General features: G+C 36.8%; 2 protein-coding genes across 2 annotated transcripts in view; both read right to left on the bottom strand.

The window, feature by feature from the left end:
• adam12b (ADAM metallopeptidase domain 12b) overlaps window positions 1–5150 on the bottom strand; it is a 130992-nt gene extending 125842 nt beyond the window's left edge. The window contains exon 1 of the mRNA XM_067367317.1: window positions 4738–5150. Within this exon, the coding sequence (XP_067223418.1) occupies window positions 4738–4837 (100 nt within the window). The 5' untranslated portion in view covers window positions 4838–5150. The remainder of the gene's footprint in view (window positions 1–4737) is intronic.
• Window positions 5151–8475: 3325 nt separating this feature from the next.
• On the bottom strand, window positions 8476–17642 carry c18h10orf90 (chromosome 18 C10orf90 homolog). Its single transcript, XM_067366923.1, has 6 exons — window positions 17612–17642; window positions 17055–17224; window positions 15771–15939; window positions 15043–15106; window positions 14635–14734; window positions 8476–8662 (listed from the first exon to the last, which is right to left on the bottom strand). The coding sequence occupies exons 1-6, from the start codon at window positions 17640–17642 to the stop codon at window positions 8624–8626; spliced, it is 573 nt and encodes a 190-aa protein (XP_067223024.1). The 3' UTR covers window positions 8476–8623.
• Window positions 17643–21539: the final 3897 nt, after the last annotated feature.

Genomic DNA, 21539 nt, shown 5'->3' with positions numbered 1-21539 from the left:
TTGTGGCTGAGTTGCTGTTGTTCCCAATTGCTTCCACTTTGTTATGATACCACCTACAGTTGACTGTGGAATATTTAGTAGTGAGGAAATTTCACGAATGGACTTATTGCACAGTTGGCAACCTATCACGGTACCACGCTTGAATTCACTGAGCTCCTGAGAGCGACCCACTCTTTAACAAATGTTTGTAGAAGCAGTCTGCATGCCTAGGTGCTTGATTTTATACACACTTTATACACATTTTATACAGACTTGAGAAGGATCCCTGCTTCAGAATCAAGTGGATGGTTTATTTTAATGGTTTCCTGGATTGCTTTTTTTTTCCCGGAGCATTTTGTTTTGTAAATGAGGCACAATGTAATGGAGAGTTTGCAAAGAAACTTTTGTTGAAAGATGATGCAGCCAACTGTACTGGATCTGACAGCAGCTGCATCACAAGTAAATGATTTCATAATGACTCTGTAAATGGCAGTTTTATATAATGATTACAAAAGTGAGTAGGCATTGATTCTGTTTCCTACGCAATGACGTTAGCCAATCCTAACAGTGGCTGTTTACTGCCAAGCCTTAAAGGAGCTGTCCCTTAAAAATTGATCATTTCAGACAGAGGGTCAGAATGAAGATTGAAAATAATATTTTTTACGCATATATATTTGTTTTGTTGTTTTTTTTGCAAAAAACTAACATACAAGTGCCAAGTACCCAGATGACCTATCATTTCCAGCAAGAATCTGAAGTGTGCATCCAATGGACACTCTGAAGTGTGGACAATGGACAGTCACTTGCTTTGTTTCTGATTGAATCAACCATTTTGAATGAATTGTTCGAATGAATGAATCAATGACTCACTAATTAAGATCTCTTATTCTGCTGTCATGATCAATACAAAAATGTTCACAAACATCACTTATTACAAAGTTTTTTTGTTTTGTTTTTTTGCACTGAAATGCCATGTGAAATGCAACAAGTTTACTTAATTTGTCCTAAACAGTTTGGCCATGCAAAGCAACTTTGAGTGATTGGTAGCCATTCAGATCAGATACAGAATTCAAATATATGGGATTTCGATTAGAATTTCAGAATACTGGATCAGCAATTCCACCCACTCTGCCGGATTATAAGCATTTAAGCCATGGATGAATACATTATAAACACACATACACGCACACACAAACATTCTCAAAACACAAGAAACAAATTAGCCATGGATGGATAGTCTCAAATTGCATTTTAATGGCTCTAGGTACTTTTTGCTGTCATGTGTGATACTGTGAAACCATGTCAGCCCTGCTAACTTCAGGAGCTTGTCAGCACTGGGAATGAGGTGCTAACAAGAGGAAATATGACACACACACACTCTCGCATACACACAGGTGTCTGTCATTAAGCACAGAGCCAAAATACTGCCCTCAAAGGGTGCTGTTTCAAGACAGCACCCCTCAGACATTTTCATGCACACAATCTATACACATAAAGTCACCGTTAATCAAGTAACTGAAAGACATGTGAAAGACATTTCAGTTTTTTTTTTTGTTTGCATTCGGTTTCATTTGCTGTGATCAAACTGTGAGTTTCAAGAGTACCCTGCAATCAAAGCTCGAAAACACATTATCATCCTGCCTTTGCTGTAATTACTATCTTTCTGATCACCAGCTTAGAGGAATGAACTAGTGGAAGAGAGAGCAGAGGAGGAGAAAATATGAGATGTAGAACAGTGTTGTAGAAACAATATGATCTGATGAATTAAATAGTGAAACTGACAGGTGAAAGAGAAAACCTAACCTTGTGTAACCTAATGATTAACAAACTCTCACCTTGTACACCAACCATCTGCAGCACAGAACTAAATGCAGCACATGCACAAAGCCTATTTTAAACGTAATTCCACTGACCTAATAAAACTGGAGTACTGACAAGCACATTTGTTAAACACAAAATACACTGCCTGGACAAAAAAAAAAAAAAAAGAGAGAGAGAGATGCTGTTTGGATTTAAATAGGCAAGTGCTTAAGAGTCTATGACTGGATTATTATTGCAGTGTTTATTATGTTTCTAGCATGTTATATGTTGGGCAACAGTTTTTCTCATTCTAACTGATGGAGTGTGTAGTTTTTCATTTCTTAAACAACCAAAAATTGATGCACCTCTTGATGGAAATAATTGTTGTGATGTTATTTCCATCGAGAGGTGCATCAATTTTTGGTCAAGATTTTGTATTGACAATGCAAGAGGCAGTGAGCACTCTATAAAGTCTAGTCCAGCACATCCCAAAGACTTTCAATGAATTCAAGGTGCCAATTCATGTGTGAAAATGATTCTTCATGTTGTCAACCATTCTTTCATAACTCGAGCCTGATGAATCTTGGCATTGTCATCCTGGAATATGACAATGATGTGTCTTCCTAAATGGTTGTTTAAGAAATGAAAAGCTACACACTGCATCAATTATGGTTAGAAGAACTGTTGCCAAACATATAACATGCTAGAAACATAATAATTACAGCAATAATGATCCAGTCATAAACTACTTGCCTATTTAAATCCAAACAGCGACTATTTTGTTTTTTGGATCTAATATATGGGTCAGTGACGTGACAGGTCATTTATTTATTTATTTTTTGTCCAAAGGCCTTAATAATAATAATAATAATAAAAACAAAGACATGACATCCAAAGTACGTAAGGTAGTACAACTAGCTCTCTTTTACTGAATCCAAAAGTTTTTAATTATATTTTTATAATTAATTATAAAGGTTTTGAAGTGTCAAAATGTCATTTGGTTTAACCGTCCAAAGGCCAGTACAGCCATTTCATTTGTGATTAAAATATCTTAAAATGTAATAAATGTATATATTTTTTATTCTGGCATGATTTTATAACATCATATATCAGCATAGTGCAAAATGGTATTAAATTATGTGTAGAAGTCGTTGCTTTGTTATGAGAAATAATGTCCGGAAAAGTGAATTTCATTGATGTCATTCGGAGTAACCAATATAAAGGGATCAATTTGGATCAAGTCATGTGGTCAATATCATGTGACAGGATGTGACACCTGCAAATGACCACATGGTCATGAAGCAAAATAACTAACTCTCTTTTAACTATTTGAAAATTCATGTTTTCACTTGCTCATATGCATGTTCCTAAACATCAGGTCATTCGGTACAACCGCTATAAAACATGGAAAAATGTGTAATATTTTAAAAACTTGTACTAAATATAAAAGATTTGATTGTCCTTTTGCTAGCTAGCTAGTTAGATATCAGCATGTTAGCATTGTTTAAATATTCTCATTCAGTATAACCAAACTTTCGGTTAAACCGAATGACTTTTATGGTGACAAATTTTGTCCATCTTGTAAAAAATGACAAAAGCAGAATTAATTGATTATACAAACCACATAATATCACTGTTAACACTGAATAAAACTTCAAAATTAATTATATCTCCATTATGTTTTTTTACACTTTTAAAAACTTTATTCATCAATGACCCATATATAGCTAATTTTCACCACCAATATCTATGACTACCAACTGAATAACTGTCAGAGCCTTTACATGTGTTCTCATAGTAATACATACAAGAGACGTAATTAAGAAATAGCATGCATTCAGTTTTGTACAGTTATTTTAACCCAGTGGCTTTTATTTCAATACAATTCAATTAACATTTATTTGTATAACGTTTTTCACAACACATACTGTTTCAAAGCAGCTTTACAGAAAATGCATGTTTATTCATTACAATTTAGAGTAATTTGTTATCAGAGTTGACTGTGTCCAAATAATGTCCATGTCCAGAAATGCACAGTTCTTCATGTTTTCATTTAGGCAGAAATAATGATCTCATTAAAGCAGTTATTACAACTTGCGATCATAATGACTATAGAAAATTTGGCAGTCGTGCATGTTGATTCAGAATTGGCGTCATCTGAAGTCCTTGCAGAGGTTGCCGTCATCTCTTCACAAGATTATTTATTTTTGCATTATTAAATATACACTATATTACTATAATATTAGGTTATTTACATTTCATTGTATCTTAAGAGGTTCAACAGCTTGCCACTGGTAAGTACCTCAAATGTACATCTTTGTGTACGTCAACACAAGCCATTTCTAAACGCCCTTAATCTTATTTATATACAAAGACAGGACATCCAGACATCACAGTGAGTTTAAATGGTCACTGCTGAATGGATCTCCCAAAGCCACATGTAAATGTGCATCTCTGCTCTTTCCTGCTATTGTTGTTCATTCTCATACACACAAGGTTTCCTATTTATCTCATCCAGCATTCTGTTCGTAAACTGACTTAAATCAAACTCATACATGCTTTTAACATACAATATTTGGGATATAACTTGTCATTTTAATTATTATTATTATTGTCATCATTATGTGTTTAATTGGACACTTCAAATAGACACTTTAGTGTCCATTTTCATATATTTCACGTTGCTGTAATCATTTGCATTTGAATTTGCAAAAGTATTCAAAAAAGCAAAATAATAGTAGGGGTACACCAGCTTGTCACTGGGGCAATACTCTCAAAATGTACATCCTTAAAAGCTTCATAAGATACTAATATGCACCCTGTAGGGGTGATAAGATCTACTGCCCCAGTGAGCGCATGTAAAAACAATGAACTTACAATACTTGCATTTTATATTAGTTTTACTAAATGTAAACATACAGTAGTAAGACAAGCACTAATATGAAGTGTGTCTCCTACCATGAGTGGAGATGCCAGCTGTCAGTCCCACTATCAGCAGCACAAACGCGCGCAGTCCGCTCATGAGGCACCAGTTCTCCATACGCCGGTAGATCCTCATGATGCCCGGCTCCTTATGATGAGATCTTCATAATATACTGACACAAAAAACACCCAAAGACACACACACATACACAGCGCAGGAGGAGAGGATGTGAGGGAATTCCTGCAATACGAGTAAATCCACAGGGGAGCGAGGGGAGGGTGGTCGCAGACCCGCGATAGAGCTGTCAGAAAAACTTTACAAAGACAATAGTGCTGAAATCTTGTGCTCGACTGTATTCACACTGTCCAGTGTCACACGTGCAGAGTGTAAACAAAAGCAAGGAGCACACGTACAGATACGAAGAGAAATGGTTTGGTCTCTTGCTTTGGTGAAGTGTTGATTCTTTGGAAGAGTGCTGCTTGAATCTCCACGTGTTTTATAGCGGTGCTCTGCAGGGTCCTAACGCCGTTAGTCCACCATAGGAATCAAAGCGACAAACTAGTATTTTTTATTTTTATTTTTACCAAATAAAAATCTCCAATTTAATCGTACATTATAAAAAAGTGTGTATATTTACAAATCACCAAATCTGATTTGTAAAACTTAAAAATACTCACTCAGTAGAGGGTATGCACATCACGTCACCGTCGGCCGCTATTACTGCAGTTACGCAAAAAAACTGAATGCTGCAATTCACAGAAACTATACAAGTTTTAGGGCTGGACGATATATATAGAACATTGAGTTAAGTGATTACTCGGATTTAGACCTACAGATTTGCTTTGTATTTCCCTGGCGTCAAAATCAGGAAGGCCTAGATGTAAGTGTCAGGAAGCCCGATTCCTTGCTGCATGTCAATATCCATGGATTAAAGGGTTAGTTCACCCAAAAATGAAAATGATGTCATTAATGACTCACCCTCATGTCGTTCCAAACCCGTAAGACCTCCGTTCATCTTCAGAACACAGTTTAAAATATTTTTGATTTAGTCCGAGAGCTTTCTGTCCCTCCATTGAAAATGTATGTACGGTATACTGTCCATGTCCAGAAAGGTAATAAAAACATCATCAAAGTAGTCCATGTGACATCAGTGCATTAGTTGGAAGTTTTTGAAGCATCTAAAATAAATTTTGGTCCAAAAATAACAAAAACTACGACTTTATTCAGCATTGTCTTCTCTTCCGGATCTGTTGTATATCTGCTTTCACTCTACAGTGACGCTGCTTCTTCTTCTTCTTTCCTGTTTTACGGCGGTTAGCATCCAGCTTATTGGTGCATTACTGCCCCCTTCTGCTCCGGACTGTGATGCTGAGGATGTGTTATCTAGTGCACCCGAGCTTCGTCTGAGGGAGACGCACGCTGTATTCAAGCTATTCTACATTGTTTGTATTTTGGTATTGCTATATTTTTTAAAATGGTGCGTAAGTGTGCATGTCGCGGATGTCCTAATCACGCTGTCCGGAGCAGAAGGGGGCGGTAATGCACCAATAAGCTGGATGCCAACCACTGTTTTTGTTATTTTTGGACCAAAATGTATTTTCGATGCTTCAAAAACTTCTAACTAACCCACTGATGTCACATGGACTACTTTGATGATGTTTTTATTACCTTTCTGGACATTGACAGTATACCGTACATACATTTTCAATGGAGGGACAGAAAGCTCTCGGACTAAATCTAAAATATCTTAAACTGTGTTCTGAAAATGAACAGATGTCTTACGGGTTTGGAACGACATGAGGGTGAGTCATTAATGACATAATTTTCATTTTTGGGTGAACTAAAAAAAACACTGTCAAGCCCAATCTTTAGTGTAATTGTTTGTTTTACTCATGTTTTCTTAGTTTCCCCTATTATATCCAGTTATTCAGCAGGCTTTTTTGCCACTCAGTCAGGGTTGCCAGGTTTTTCACAACAAAACCCGCCCAATCCCATTTAAAAATCTACGTTTTGGCGAGGTTCCCCTAGTAAAATTCGCATTCCAGAGGCTAAATATCATGTAATGTGGGGTCGCTTCAACCCGTGGACATGAAAAACAACCAGTAAAAGTATCCCAATTCCACGGGAAAACCGCAGACCAGCTGAGGGAGCGTGTTCTGGCGCGAAAGTAACGTCAATGCATACCCTCTATACTGTGAATGGTCTCCATTTGATATGGCATGAATGAGTTCAGTGGTACCAATTTCTGTATGAAAGTTTTGTATTTTACCTTATTTTCATTTAGATTAGTATATGAATATGATTTTTTATATTTATATTTATATATATATTTTTACAGAAAAATACTACATAATGTTGCAGAAGTTCAGAAGTGAATCAATTTTTTTAATGGGGTAATTTTCTATTTCCTGTTTGGTATGCAAGGCACTTTATAATAACTCTCTCAAGGTCTCCAGCAGGTAGCATACTTACCTTAGAGACTCAAGGACTCGTTAATGTTTTTGCATTTTCAAATCAGCATATTTGCTTGCTCTTCTTTTCATGAAACTTTCAAAGTACCACAACCAGCTCTGAATTTTGACTGCTGAATAAAGATGATTTTTACACCCTTAGGTTACTTGTCTCTGCTTTATCATAGTGTCATCCAATCTGTCACCTAACAAATGATCACTGAGTTTCCGGACTAATCTTCCGTTACGCTGTTCTCTCCTGAATTCTATTATCCCAAATTTCAGGTTCCACTCCAGAAACCCTGACACTTCCAGGGCAAAGGAGTCAGTGGAATGTATTCCCCATTCTCCATACTGAGCTACTTCACTTACTGAAATTGGCTATTACAGAAAGAGAACATAATATCCAAATTTTAATGTGGGGGAAAATTGCATACTGAATCTGGGGGGTGGGGGGAAGGGAGCAGGAAAAATGGTAATACTGCATATTTAGGACCATAAGACTATTTTTGATAACATTTAAGAACAAAGCCACAATTTCATAAGTAAGAACAAGGTGTACATAATAAATCTTTGTAATGTGTTTTGCGATTAGCTGGGTGGCAAATCCCATTATGATTTCTATTAACTGCACTTAAGTCCTTTTGATAAAGTCAATCCATTTAAAAGAATATGTGATTTTGAACAAAAACATTAAAAATCATTTAGGGTATCTGTACAAGCAACTGACATTTGGTAGCCTAATTAACATATTTTGTGGCATTGTTCTATTTTATTTGGACCAAAAAGTAAATAAATATTTGTTCAAATATAATTTAAAACTACATTTTATTTAGTGCAACACATTAAATTCAGAAGTCTGACAGAGAACATTTTCAAAAGAAAACAGAGCGCAATTAGTAGAACCCGATTTCGCCAAGCACAACATGTTCCTGGAACAAATTTCCATTCAACCAATTGGATTTGAGGGACAAGTTTACTGTTTATATCAAGTTTAGGCTTACAATCAGGGTTAGGTGCTTTTACGTAAGTGTTATTCACCTAACATTTCCTTCTGATTTTAGGGATAAGTTATGGGTAGGGTTAGGACAAAATTTTCGGACAGGAATGTTGTTCCAGGATCAAAAAAATATGTTGACCAAGGAACACATCTAACTCAGCAAAATCAGGATGTGCTTCCAATCAGGTCTAGAGTCTTATAAGCAATCTTATACTGTATTATCAAACATGCTCTCTTTAAAAATACTTATCACACAGCAAGGATACAGCAGTGCATGGAAGTGTGTCAATATATCATGTGGATTCACCCCAGGTCTGGTAAAAGGTGTTTTATATTTGGAACAATGCATCAGAAAGCCAGGCTCTGCTCTCTGCTCTCAGGAGGGAGCTGCAAAGGTCTTGCTTGTCTTCAGTTCTTTGCCTCAGGCAAGGAGAGCGCGGGGGATATGAATCTTGTGAACAGGCACTTCCCTCAGTCACTGTGTCTTTGAAGAATCTGATCCAAAAGTTTCTGTGAAAAAAAGGAGAGGAAACTTTTAACCAAACTACAACTAGCCAAGCATCCTTCTTTGTCAGAGCACCTGCACACTGAGGTCAAGTGGTGAAGAAATGAGGGGGAAGTGACTGTGTAATCTAAAGATTACCCAGAATTCTCCCCACCTGTCCCCCCGGGTGGCCATCTCCCCAGGGAGCAATGATAACCTGCTATCTGTGCTCATGCTATCATGCCTCTTCCCTCCTCGGAGTTATTCATTTTATTTTTTCTGCCTGGTTTCCTTGTCCTTGGCTATCTCTGATGCTGCGCTCTGTCAACTGCTACAGAATAACCTACACATTCCAGTGTAGATTAGAAAAAGTTGAATATGTTTTGTTTGAGAAACAAACTTTTGTCACAAACTGCTGTTTTTTTTTTTTTTTACCACACTCTAAAAAATGTTGTTAGCTCAAAAAAAAAAAAAAAAAAAAAAAAAAAGTTTTTTGAGTTATGACAACTTTGAGTGGATTTACGTTTAACCAACAAGCTACATTGAGTTAGAGGAACTGTGAACTTTGTAGCATAAACACAAATTTTTAAGTTGATTAGTCAAAGAAATCATGTCGCTCCAGAATTGTAGCCCTGGAACCAATTAATCTTATCTATTTCAGTTCAGATCAGATCAACAGCTATTATAGCACATGCTTACATAACTTATTTAACATGCATATTTAATGAAGAAGTAAGATATTACTTGTCAATGGCATTAGCACAGTCATTGCTTATAGAGTCAATGTAGTGTTTACCTTCATGTATCTGCTCTTCAGCACAATGATAACCACAAAAACTTCAACATTACAGAAACACTTTTAAATGTCAAACATAACAGCATTAAACACTAACAGGTCTTTCTCTTCACTAAAATCAAATAAATGAATTTCAACATTTATTCTCCTTATCCAGTCCTATGCAAAGCATGCTGGGAACTAGAAATCCACTTCCTAATTTTCGAAGTTATTTCATTACGTTACCACAATTTATTTAAAAAAAAAAAAGCCAATTAACACATAAACAAATTGAGTTTAAATTACAAACTATATTAAGTTAATGTAATGATCAAGATTATTATGTTATGTTATATAGTTATGTTATTTTGTTCTGTTGACATTATTATGTCAACAGAACTCAACAAAATAATGTTTGCAACTTAAAAGTTTGAATTAAATCAATAAATTTGAATTTTTAACTTGCAACCATGCATTTATTTAAGTTGTGATAACAGGTTCCTGAATTACTTTTAGAGTGAAACTCCTCAAGGATTAAGAGTTGGAAGTTAAAATTTAATTTAAAGCAAATTTAATATTTAAGCATTTAGATAATTTAGAAATGGTCACATCACCGATTTAATAGTTACACGTACAATTTTCTTTAATTGAATACAACATTATGTTTGAAATAAGTCAAAAATGAAACATTTTGGAAGTACTCCTTGAAGTTATAGTGGTAATAATAAAGTAAAACTACTCTAAACAGATGTGCTGAGAGTAATTGAGCAAAAAAACTCAATAAGTACTTTTAAATGCTTAGTTATAATCAATCTCCAGCTGGTATTTGCGTAGTCAAGCTACAGTCTTCCTCTGTCCAAATAAACACTATTGTTCAAAGTTGTTGTGTTGATTGTTTTGATCAAAAATACAGTAGAAACTGCAATATTGTAAAATATTATTACAATTTAAAATAATTGTTTACAATTTTAATTAATTTTTTATGTAATTTATTCCTTTGATGGAAAAGATTTTCAGCAGACATTACTTCAGTCTTCAGTGTCACACGATGCTTCAGAAATCATTCTGATATGCTGATTTGGTGCTTAAGTAACATTTCTTTTTATTATCAAGGCTGAAAACAATTGTGCTTCTTAATATTTTTGAAGAAACTGTAATATATATATTTTTCAGGATTCTGAAATGAATAGAAACCTCAAAAGAACAGCATGTATTTAAAATAGAAATAGTTAGAAATAATATAAAAGTCGTTACTGGCACATTTGATCAGTTTAATACATCCTTACAGAATAAAAGCATTAAAAAATCAAATATTTCTAGGATTAAACACATCTTTTGATGTCAGTTGTAGTTGGATTAACATTTACACATGATGGAAGAAGCGAAAAACAGCAAAAACAGTTGATTTGGTATGATTTCAGTCAGACTAAAGCATGTAAAGGACATTTAAAAAAGACAAATTAATGCTTTTTCCCAGTTGAAATCAAACCTTCAAAGTGCCTGTAAATACATGTATTCTTAGTATTATTGTAATGATCAATTACTGGAAAAATCCTTAATTTTTGTAACAGGTAAGAATCACAGGACACACACAAGGCCATGGAAAGTTACGAGCTACAAAACAATGCTTATGTAAACTCTGTTGGCATCTTTCTCTTTCTCTCTCACTGTATCTCTCCCCTCACCAGCTTTTCTCTATCTTCATCCTGACTTATCAGGAATTCATCACTGTCACACAGGAGGTGAAAGCCTGAGAGACAGTGGGGCTTCATGGGAGACAGTGAGTCAGACACTCCATGACAAAGTATCAGCCTCACAGGACCTGACATCCATTAAAACAACACACCCGACAAGAGATTTCTCCTTTACAAAAGCTCACGTTTTGGGCATCTAGGGATCAGCCTGTCAGCAAAGACATCCAAAATTCCAATGAAAGCTGTCCTGTTGTGGAATTCAACACTCTAAACATCAAAAACAGGGAAATTATTGTTGACACAACCCTCCTTTGTGTCACAAACATCCCATAAGTATCAGGGCCGTGTCTGTCACCGAAAAGAACAAAAGGAATGCATGAATAAATCACCCTTGAGTTGGAATTAATTTGGATTTCAAAAAGTGGTTTGATAGGCAGGATTCATTTGAAGAACTATACTGACCTCTGCTGGAAGACAGGGCAAGTACAGCTTATATGTTCATTAAGGAAAGGAATAACTTGCTGAAAAAAGAATTTCTTTTTTTTCTGTGGAACACAAAAGGAGACGAAATCTGCAGAATGCACTAGTTTATCTTTTCTATGCTATTAAATTGAATGGGAACTGGAACTTTTAAGCTTCAAAAAGTATGAAAGAACAGCATAAAATGATTGCAAATGTGGTCCATATGAAGTCTGTGCAATATTTAAGTGTTCTGAAGTCAAACAATAGTTCTGGATATGAAACTGCAGTCATTGTTTATTGATAATCTCTTTATCTGAGCTATTACATTAAAAACTGCTGTGACTGTCATTGAGTCTGGGAACTGAACTCAAAAACCAGTTCAGTGCAATTAGTGAATCATTAAGGCAAGTTTTGTGAAACAGATCAGTAGATTCATTGAAAAGATCTGACTCAAAAGAACATTTAATTAACAAAAAAAAACATTGTTACGTCTGTCAAGGAGAGACGTCAAGATTATCAGTGAATAACGGCTTAAATTTATTGTGCGACTTCAGAAGACTTGAAATGTACAGCATATGAACTATGGACTTGTTTCATGATTCTGTTTTAGTGGTTTCCCTTAAAAAAAAAACATTGAAAGAGCTTCAGACCCAATTAATTGGGGGAGGGGAAGAGAGCAATCAAAATATTTTTCAAAATATCTCCTTTTGTGTTTTTGGGATTAAGACAGTTTTCATTTTTAGGTAAACTATCCCTACGTTTTCACAATGGCCTGACAAGATAAACGTAATGGTCAAGTCGCATATGATCATTTCCAAGCTGCCTTAAGCAGTGTTGAGACACTCAGCATGAATTCACCTCATGAGTCTCTATATATCGCTTGACACCTCAGAACGAGGTAAAAGTTCAGCCAGGTGAGATCAGACAGTCTGGCACCACATAGCACCAGCTGTTTTTGACCGGAGGGAAGGTTTTCACAGAGCAACTAAAGTTTCATCTCCGCTGGTACACTTGGGCTGACAGTTGTGACAGAACGCATTAGGAGACAAAAGCCTCAGGTGTGTTTGTCCTTGTGGGGGTCATTAAAGGTCAGCCTGGAGGATCACTTGAGAGTGTTCACCGTTACAGAATCAGCACGAAGCAACACAGCCATTCTGTCATGACGTCAAACTGTAGGCCAGTCCGGAAGGCTAATTAACTGTGGGTGCTCTCAAGAATTGCCAAGGGTCTTTTAGAATAGTTGTTTTCAAGTTCATGGTTAAACGCCATTTGAAGACACTTTCACATTTTGTTCTAGCAAATGTTATTAGCAAATTGCAACATGTTTGTTAAAGGGTTAGTTCATACAAAAATGAAAATTCTGTCATTAATTACTCACCCTCAGGTCGTTCCTCACCTGTAAGACCTTCATTCATCTTCAGAACACATATTAAGATATTTTTTTTTTGCACATAAAAAGTATTCACATCGCTTCATAACTTTAAGTTTGAACCACTGGAGTCACATAGACTATTTAAATAATGTCTTTACTACCTTTCTGGGCCTTGAAATTGGTAATAACATTGCAGTCTATGGGGGGGACAGAAAGCTCTGGATTTCATTAAAAATATCTTAATTTGTGTTCCGAAGAGGAACAAAGGTCTTACGGGTGTGGAATGACATGAGGAGGAATAAATAATGACATAATTTTCATTTTTGGGTGAACTAACCCTTTAAGTCAAGCAACCGTAAACTCACATCCTAGATCAGGGATGGACAACTAAAGTCCAGGACTGCCGCTGTCCTGCAGAGTTTAGCTCCAACCCTGAAAAAAACTAAACTGGATGTAGTTTTCTAGTAATCCTGGAGCCTGATTAGCTGGTTCAGGTGTGTTTGATTAGGATTGGAGCAAAACTCTGCAGGAAATTGGCCCTCCAGAAGTGAAGCTGCCCATCCTTGTCCTAGATCAATGGGTCTCAAATGGAAGCTGGGGTCCACCAAGCGGTCTCAGCAAACTTGCAAGGGGCTGCAAAAGGTTTGGTAACACTTTCTTTTAGAATCCAATTTTCGCTATTAAATAGTTGCTTATTAGCATGCATATAACTAGGATATTGGCTGTTAATAAGTACTTATAAAGCACGTATTAATGCTTTATTCTGCATGACCTTATTCTACATCCCTTAATCCTACCCAATACTTAAACTTAACAATTACATTACTAAAAATTAGGAGTTTATTGAGGCAAAAGTCATAGTTAATAGCAAGTTAATAATGAGAATTGGACCCTAAATTAAAGAGTGACCAACAGTTTTTAACTCAAGGGGCCTTTGAGTCAAAAAGAACTGCCCTAGACAGAAATGCAAAGAAGCATGCAAAAGTCTCAGTAAAAAAAAAAAAAAAAAAAAAATCTTTTTCAGAGCTTTATTTTAAAAATCCTCAGGGAACCCATTACTGAAAAAAGCTAATTCTCTTCCAGGTTTTAGGACTAAAAACTGAAAAGCTCTATACAGTTTCAGTCCAAACTGTGAATCTAATTTCATTTTGGCTATTAAACCAGGCACTCTTTAACTGAATTCTTATTTTAATTACGTTCTTCTAAGGTAACTACATATCTTTGTCCTGAAAGAAGACCCTGTCATATTTTACTGTTCTGCTCTCTATTCAGCTAAGAAGCATGTCTGTTTAAGGTTTAATTTTGCTACATAAATGTCACAGTTATTTGATGAAACCACAATGTGTGGCCCGGCGTGTTCTCTGCACACATCAGGATACCTTTAATTCACTTAAAAAATGCAAAATATGATGTGCTTTGGGACTAAACCTGCCTGCTACATGGCGGTAAAGGATTTTTTATAATAAAATGGAATAGCCGTTTCAATGTAACAAATAAATAAGGACACATAATTGTGAATATATTGTTGATTATTGTGGATATTGTTGGCTCTTAGATTAACAGAAGTGACATCTAAACAAATACACGTAAATAAAAATACAAGCTGCGGATATTTTTTGGAATGATTAAGCTTTTGTCTCATACAATCTATAAGCCTTAAAATACAAAACAGTTTTGTGTGAGATAAAGCTTAACCTTTTTGAAGACCTCTGCTCTCAGCCTGTTGGTTTCGGACACCAGTCTCTTCCTCTCCTCCTCCTTCTTTCTGGCCACCTCGGGGAGTTTGTTGTAAATCCTGCAAGCACAGACTGAGGATGATGGACATATAATGACATAAAAAAACAGTGACTTGTAGGTGGTAGAACGAATTGATCTATCTACTTTTCATCCAAACACAAACAGGAACACAAAAAGAAATATCTTGATTGATATATGTCAATATATGCTTTAATCCACTATATTTCATCTGATCTGGTGGCTTTTACTCCAGCACACAGATAAGCAAACACTATCCTTATCAGAAAGGGGTCATATTGTGTTGTTGCACTGATAAGCACTGGTGCATGTGTGGTATTGTGAAAGAGAGCGTATGAAAAATCTCACCGTCTGGATCTCCATTGCATCTCCTTGCCTGAGATGGCTCTGTCCCTGGGTTTGAAAAGGTTATCTACAAAAAACATTCAGCAGGAGAATAAAGGATAAAAATGAAAAGTTTGTTACAAAGCTTAATATTTAATGGTTACATTTTATTCTTCAGTTGCCATCAAGTCCGTCATGAGCTAACTGAACAAATATTGCAGTTGCATATGCAGTAGCTAATGAATAAAAACATTTTTAGAGTAACTTGTAGGATCATACTGGAGACAATAGGGGGCATCAGTAAGCTGCAGGATATGTCATGTAATTTTTAAGATTCATTGTTCATCCTCAACAGGGCCACAATGATACATCCAAAGACCTTTGAGATCTCAATTGTATCTGTTTGCTTTGTGTTTTGTATAATCTGTCCATCTCAAGTTTGTTTTGATATTACTGAAGTTTTAATGCACCAAGTGTTTCAGTGCAGCACTGAAGCACGTCTTCCTGTGACGGCATCAATAATGTGCCTCGCTGCAGTGTGCTCGCCCTAAAAGTAAGACAGCCACCGTTGGCACATTTTGCAGGCATTTGCCGCACTGATGCACTGCTAGCAATTCATTGTTCATTGCTTCTGTGGATACCTGATTGAATGGTTATAAAAGTAATACTGAGGCTGCATTGCTGCAGCACTAGATCTGCACTATAGCTCCTTCAACTGTGCATAGGATGCTAATGAAAACAGAGTATCTTACCACTAAGTGGGTGTGGCTTGGTGCAGTTCCGCCTACGGTTAGCCGTCTCTACGCCCATGATAAATTCTGCTGTTTGTAAGCTCCGCCTCTCCCTGGCCCTCAGTTCTAATCGCCGAAGCCGTTTCTGAGAGCGAGAGATGAAATCTGGCCGAAACAGCTCAAGAGCCTCCTACACAGATTTGGAAATGAACACAAAGTTTGTGCCACAGTGAAATGCTGGAGTGTATATTTGCCACAAGTCAGAAAGGAAGTAAACTTGAGGCTTTGTTTACACACAAATCCAATTGGATTTTCAATAGGCATGTACAATCTATTTTTCGATATTGGATGTATTTTGGTTGATATTGGAAATTTAATTGTACATGATTATGCTTCCCATTTTTACATTTAGATTACCCTTTGATGTCATCTGACACTCACTTAAAGTTAAAACCCTAATACATGTAATAACACTGTTAAATGAAATTTTTAGAAAAAACTCAACATTTTTATGCTGTATATTATAATAGTGTTGTCAAAAGTACCGAATTCGATACCAAGTCCATACTGAAAATTTAAAAATGTGACACTTTGAGCGCTGTTGAGCGGATTTGTAAACATCTTTGATTGGCCTTTGTGTTCACGAGCTCATCAGATATGTCAAACATCAATAACGCTCTTCACCGAGCGCTTACACATGGAGCACATGGAGCGTTTGAAAGCAGGCATCTATCAGCGGACCTTCGAAATCCTCTAGTTTTAAAATTCAAACACTTGCGTGTGCTTTTAAACTCTCCCATGCCTTGATCTGTAGTCAATCACAGACATATCTGTTGAGCGTGTGAACACAATGGCCAATCAGAAGTGTTTACGAAATCGCTAAACAGCGCTGAAAGCGTCACATTTTTTAAATTTCAATACTGAGTTGATATCGAAATAGGTACTTTTGTCAAAACACTACATTATAATGGAGCCTAAAATCAGTTGTAGCATTTAAAACAACTGATTTTATTTTTAGTATTTTACATAGTAATTTTTTTATAGAATCAGCTATAACATGAAAATAATTATTGGTTTAGCATTATTAAAATTTTGCAAGAAATGAAATATAATCTCAATTAAAAACTGTGAAATCTGATCAGACAATTCAGACAGAGACGCAAAAAAATCAGATTTTAACTGGATTTTAAACCACATATGGGTGTGGTTTGGATCGAGTTTATAAGTAGGTGTGATGGTCAGATTATAAAAAAAAAGAAAGAAACAAACAAACAAACAAACAAACCCTAAGGAGTAAAACCATACCCTCAAGCTAAGTGACTGGGGTTTATTGGCCTGCTGGTCAGTCCTGGACCCACACGTGCAATTAGTCAGATGAGGAGAGACCGGGCACTCAGTAAGTCTCCTGACTTTCTCAGCAGTGTGGAAAACTGTTCTGACCTCACAAGGGGCCCTTTTACACACCTGAGGGACTCCTGGACAGATAAATAATGATGTAAGCTTTGAGCCTTAGCACAGAGTCTTAAAAACACTTGCCATAACACATTTTTACCTGCATAAGTACTCATGCATTGTAATACATAAAAGTATTGGCATATATACTGCAAGTAGAGCAAGACATGCAACAGTCCACAATAGAGTTTGCATACATTTGAGTATTTAAAAACAAATATGAAAAAGCACTGCACTACATTCAACTTCCAAGAGAAAGTGAATATTGAGTGGAAAGTAATGTAGTGACATGATTTTGTCCTTTGGGATTTGACTGAATTGTTGTTAAGATTTTATTGGTGGCACAAGCAAGAATTACCATTACTATTGCTGACTTAAAGGGTTATTTAATTCTGTCATTAATTACTCACCCTCATGTTGTTCCAAACCCCCTTCGTTCATCTTCGAAACACAAATTAAGATATTTTTCATAAAATCTGATGGCTCAGTGAGGCCTGCATTGCCAGCAAGATAATTAACACTTTCAGATGCCCAGAAAGCTATTAAAGACATATTTAAAACAGTTCATGTGACTACAGTGGTTCAACCTTAATGTTGTGACGAGAATATGTTTTGTGTGCCAAAAAGACGAAATAAGGACTTTATTCAACAATATCCAGTGATGTGCGATTTCAAAACACTGCTTCATGAAGCTTCGAAGCTTTACAAATATTTTTTTTCGAATCAAACTGCCAAAGTCATTTGATTTCAGTAAACAAGGCTTCGTTACGTCATAAGTGTTATGAAATTTCAATGGTTCACCACTGGGGGGGCGTGACATTGGCAGTTTGATACATGCTCTGAACCACTGATTTGAAACAAAATATTTGTAAAGCTTCAAAGCTTCATGAAGTATTGTTTTGAAATCGCCCATCACTAGATATTGTTGAATAAAGCCGTTATTTTGGGTTTTTGGCGCACAAAAAAAATTCTTGTCGCTTCATAACATTAAGGTTGAACCACTGTAGTCACATGAACTGTTTTAAATATGTCTTTAGTAGCTTTCTGGGCATTGAAAGTGTTCATTGTCTTGCTGGCCATGCAGGCTTCACTGAGCCATCGGATTTTATCAAAAATATCTTCATTTGTGTTCCGAAGATAACAAGTTTATGTTACGACCATGAATGTCACCTCAATTCATGCAGGTTTAATAAGCACAGGTGTACCATTTCTTTTTCAAAGGCTCTCACTTACGGAAGAACCAAAGCCACATTTAGAAACTGAATATTGGAGGAGGGCAACACCATAGAAATGACCCAGAACCTCCTAGCAACTACCTAGCAGTGTGCTAAAAACCAGCAATGCCAGTATAGTGTGCTAGTAAACTGAAAAAGTGGTGTATACAGTAAAAGTGTGGTCACATTTATTGTTCGGCAAAATTTCACAGGTGAAATCCAGTCATTTAATTTGGAATCCACACAATCTGGAATTTCATATGAGGGCAAAATATTTCCCCAAGCAAATTCCGCAACAGGTTCAAGTCGTTCATGCAGATTCATCACATTGCTGACCTTGCTTTAAGTGACTTCTGTGTGAGCTGTGCTTCATAAATCACTACACTATTGACAATGGACTTTATTTCCCACAAAATTTAGCTGAAATTGCTAATGTGACCGCACCTTAAGAAAACAAAACCACAAGCAAACAATGTAAAAATCAGTTTGATTATTATTATTATTTGGACAACTCATGTGGTCTTGGTAATATAACCAGAAATGTTGTTTTGGGCTGTATTTACAGCGTAATATTTTCAAAAAAGATTATAAAAAATATTTTTTTTCTTTTCAGTAATTTACTAATAAATCGTGTCTCAAAAAGTCCAGGAATATTAATGAAAAAAATAGGTTTGTATACAGTACATGTCATACCAGTTCTTTTGGAAGATCTTGTCTTTTGATTCTCTAAGTCAAATGTAAAATGTTGCATTTTCAAGGCGTTTCACACTGAGCACATCCGAGCACACTCTTGATTATCACATGAGAGTCCACCATTTTATTCAAAATTGGCTCTGAAATAAAAGTTTAAATACTATTCACTCAAGATCAGAGAGAGAGAGAGACAGACAGGCCGATTTAAATGACAGATGCAGGGAATTGCAAAAGGACAGAGAAGGACTGGCACATAAATAAACTAAGACTTGTGGTTAAGTGCCCTTGTGCACCCTCCCTGCAGTTGAACCTGGTGTTAGTTCATCAGAGCCCAGTCATGCAGTCACATGCCTCACAGACCACATGCAAAAAATCTGTGTGCTGCAGAGAGGATATTTTCCTTCGATTCAACACAAGGAAATGTGTTTAGCCATACAAACCCAGAATAGAGGCCAGAGAAACCAATAGACTTTAGATGCAACATAATGTGGAGTCAATGATGCATCAACTCACATAAGAAGATTGAAACTCACCCCATTTTCTTTTCAATAGCTCCCACTCGCTCGCTCGCTTTCTATTACTTCGTAAAAAAAGCAGTGTCCTGACTGTGCATCTAGTTATCCTGCAAGGTAAAAAACTGCAAAATACCAGTGCCAAATGCTGATAATGCTACAATCCACTACTTAAATTTACTCTAAAAGAATCTCCAAGCTCAAGCCTGCCTCACAGCGAACTTCCTACTAAGAGATTTCCTTCCATCTTTGGATATCCATCCATGCACACTATATCAAATGATGCCAGATTAAACCTATTCTTGTGCCAGTTGGCCTTTTTATCTGATGTCTGAGACCCACTTGAGCTGGCGCGCCAATGCAATGCTCCCTCTGGATTTAAACTTTCCAGGTGCACTCTTTTGTTTTCACAAATCCATTTATAGGGTCATTCCGTGACAACACAACCAGTGGTCCCCGGCTCAATTTTTTGAGTTTGTTATTATTTTCTCTGTAGAAAGACAAACTTAAATAGTGATGAAAGCCGAAATACTAAATATCACAGATGTATATTTACTGAGTAGATCTATTTTGTAGAGGGGGTCAAAATGACAATTTTCACCTGAGATTTGGAGCAAAATTAGAGGGGTGTAAAAAAATGACTAGCAGCATCATTATTTTATTTTGACACAAAGATTGGTAGGTCTATTATTAAAATCTGTTGACTTTAGCTATCTTTGTTTATATTATATGCCAACAGGACATTTCAAAAATGGCAAAAAGCACTTCTTGAGTTTTTTTGCCTCAAGTTTGAATGCCTGTAACTCAAGAAAGATTAAAGATGTCTTAATATCCTTTTAGATTCTGGTTCTTAACAAACTTTCTCTTTGGTATCTTCATTTTAAAGGTCAATGGTCCAATCCCAGAGATATGCACATGTTATTGTGGCTCCATGTCTTAAAGCCTGTGCTGTCCAGCTGTCATTTATCTTCACACTGATCTTCAACAGATCACTGGAGCTGTGTGAAGTCCCCTCCTGCTTCAAACACTCTACCATCATCCCTGTACCCAAGAAACCAAAAATCACAGGACCAAATGACTACAGACCTGTTGCTTTGACGTCTGTGGTCATGAAGTCATTTGAGAGACTGGTGTTGGCCTACCTGAAGGACATAACTGGACCCCTGCTGGACCCCCTGCAGTTTGCTTATCATGCAAACAGGTCTGTGGATGATGCAGTCAATATGGGACTGCATTATATCCTACAACATCTGGACAAACCAGGAACTTATGCAGGGATTCTGTTTGTGGACTTCAGTTCGGCTTTCAACACCATAATCCCGGATACCCTCCTGAATAAACTGACCCTCCTGACAGACAGGCAGCAGCTAGTGAGGCTGGGAAAACTCACATCCAGCACCCTCACCACCAGCACTGGAGCTCCTCAGGGCTGTGTTCTCTCCCCACTGCTATTCTCCCTCTACACAAATGACTGCACCTCTAAAGACCCCTCTGTCAAGCTCCTGAAGTTCGCAGATGACACCACAGTCATCGGCCTTATCCGGGACGGAGACGAGTCTGCTTACAGACTGGAGGTCTGGCAGTCTTAACAACCTGGAGCTCAACACATTCAAGACAGTGGAGATGATCGTGGACTTCAGGAGAAACCCCCCTGCACTTCCGCCACTCAGCATCATGAACAGCACTGTGACAGTCATTCAGGTTCCTGGGCACCACCATCTCTCAGGACCTGAAGTGGGACAATCACATTGACTCCACTCCACTCCGAAAAAGGCTCAGCAGAGACTGTACTTCCTTCGCCAGGTGAGGAAGTTCAACCTGCCACAGGAGCTGCTGAAACACTTTTACTCAGCTGTTATTGAGTCAGTTCTGTGCACTTCTATAACTGTTTGGTTTGGGTCAGCCAGCAAATCAGATAT

This window comes from Chanodichthys erythropterus, chromosome 18, assembly GCF_024489055.1.
Source record: "Chanodichthys erythropterus isolate Z2021 chromosome 18, ASM2448905v1, whole genome shotgun sequence".
NCBI classification, from domain to species: Eukaryota; Metazoa; Chordata; class Actinopteri; order Cypriniformes; family Xenocyprididae; genus Chanodichthys; species Chanodichthys erythropterus.
Note: the sequence above shows the minus strand (reverse complement) of the source record. Positions and strands in the feature narration are given on the sequence as shown.

What these genes read in the sequence shown, in the direction of transcription:
- c18h10orf90 (XM_067366923.1), bottom strand. Translation starts at nt 17,642, where the DNA reads ATGAACGAAGGGGGTTTGGAACAACATGAGG. An exon ending in CCCAGTCACTTAGCTTGAGG is followed by an intron (nt 15,940 to 17,054) that starts GTATGGTTTTAC and finishes AAATCTGTGTAG; the next exon opens with GAGGCTCTTGAGCTGTTTCG. An exon ending in ATGCAATGGAGATCCAGACG is followed by an intron (nt 14,735 to 15,042) that starts GTGAGATTTTTC and finishes CTGTGCTTGCAG; the next exon opens with GATTTACAACAAACTCCCCG.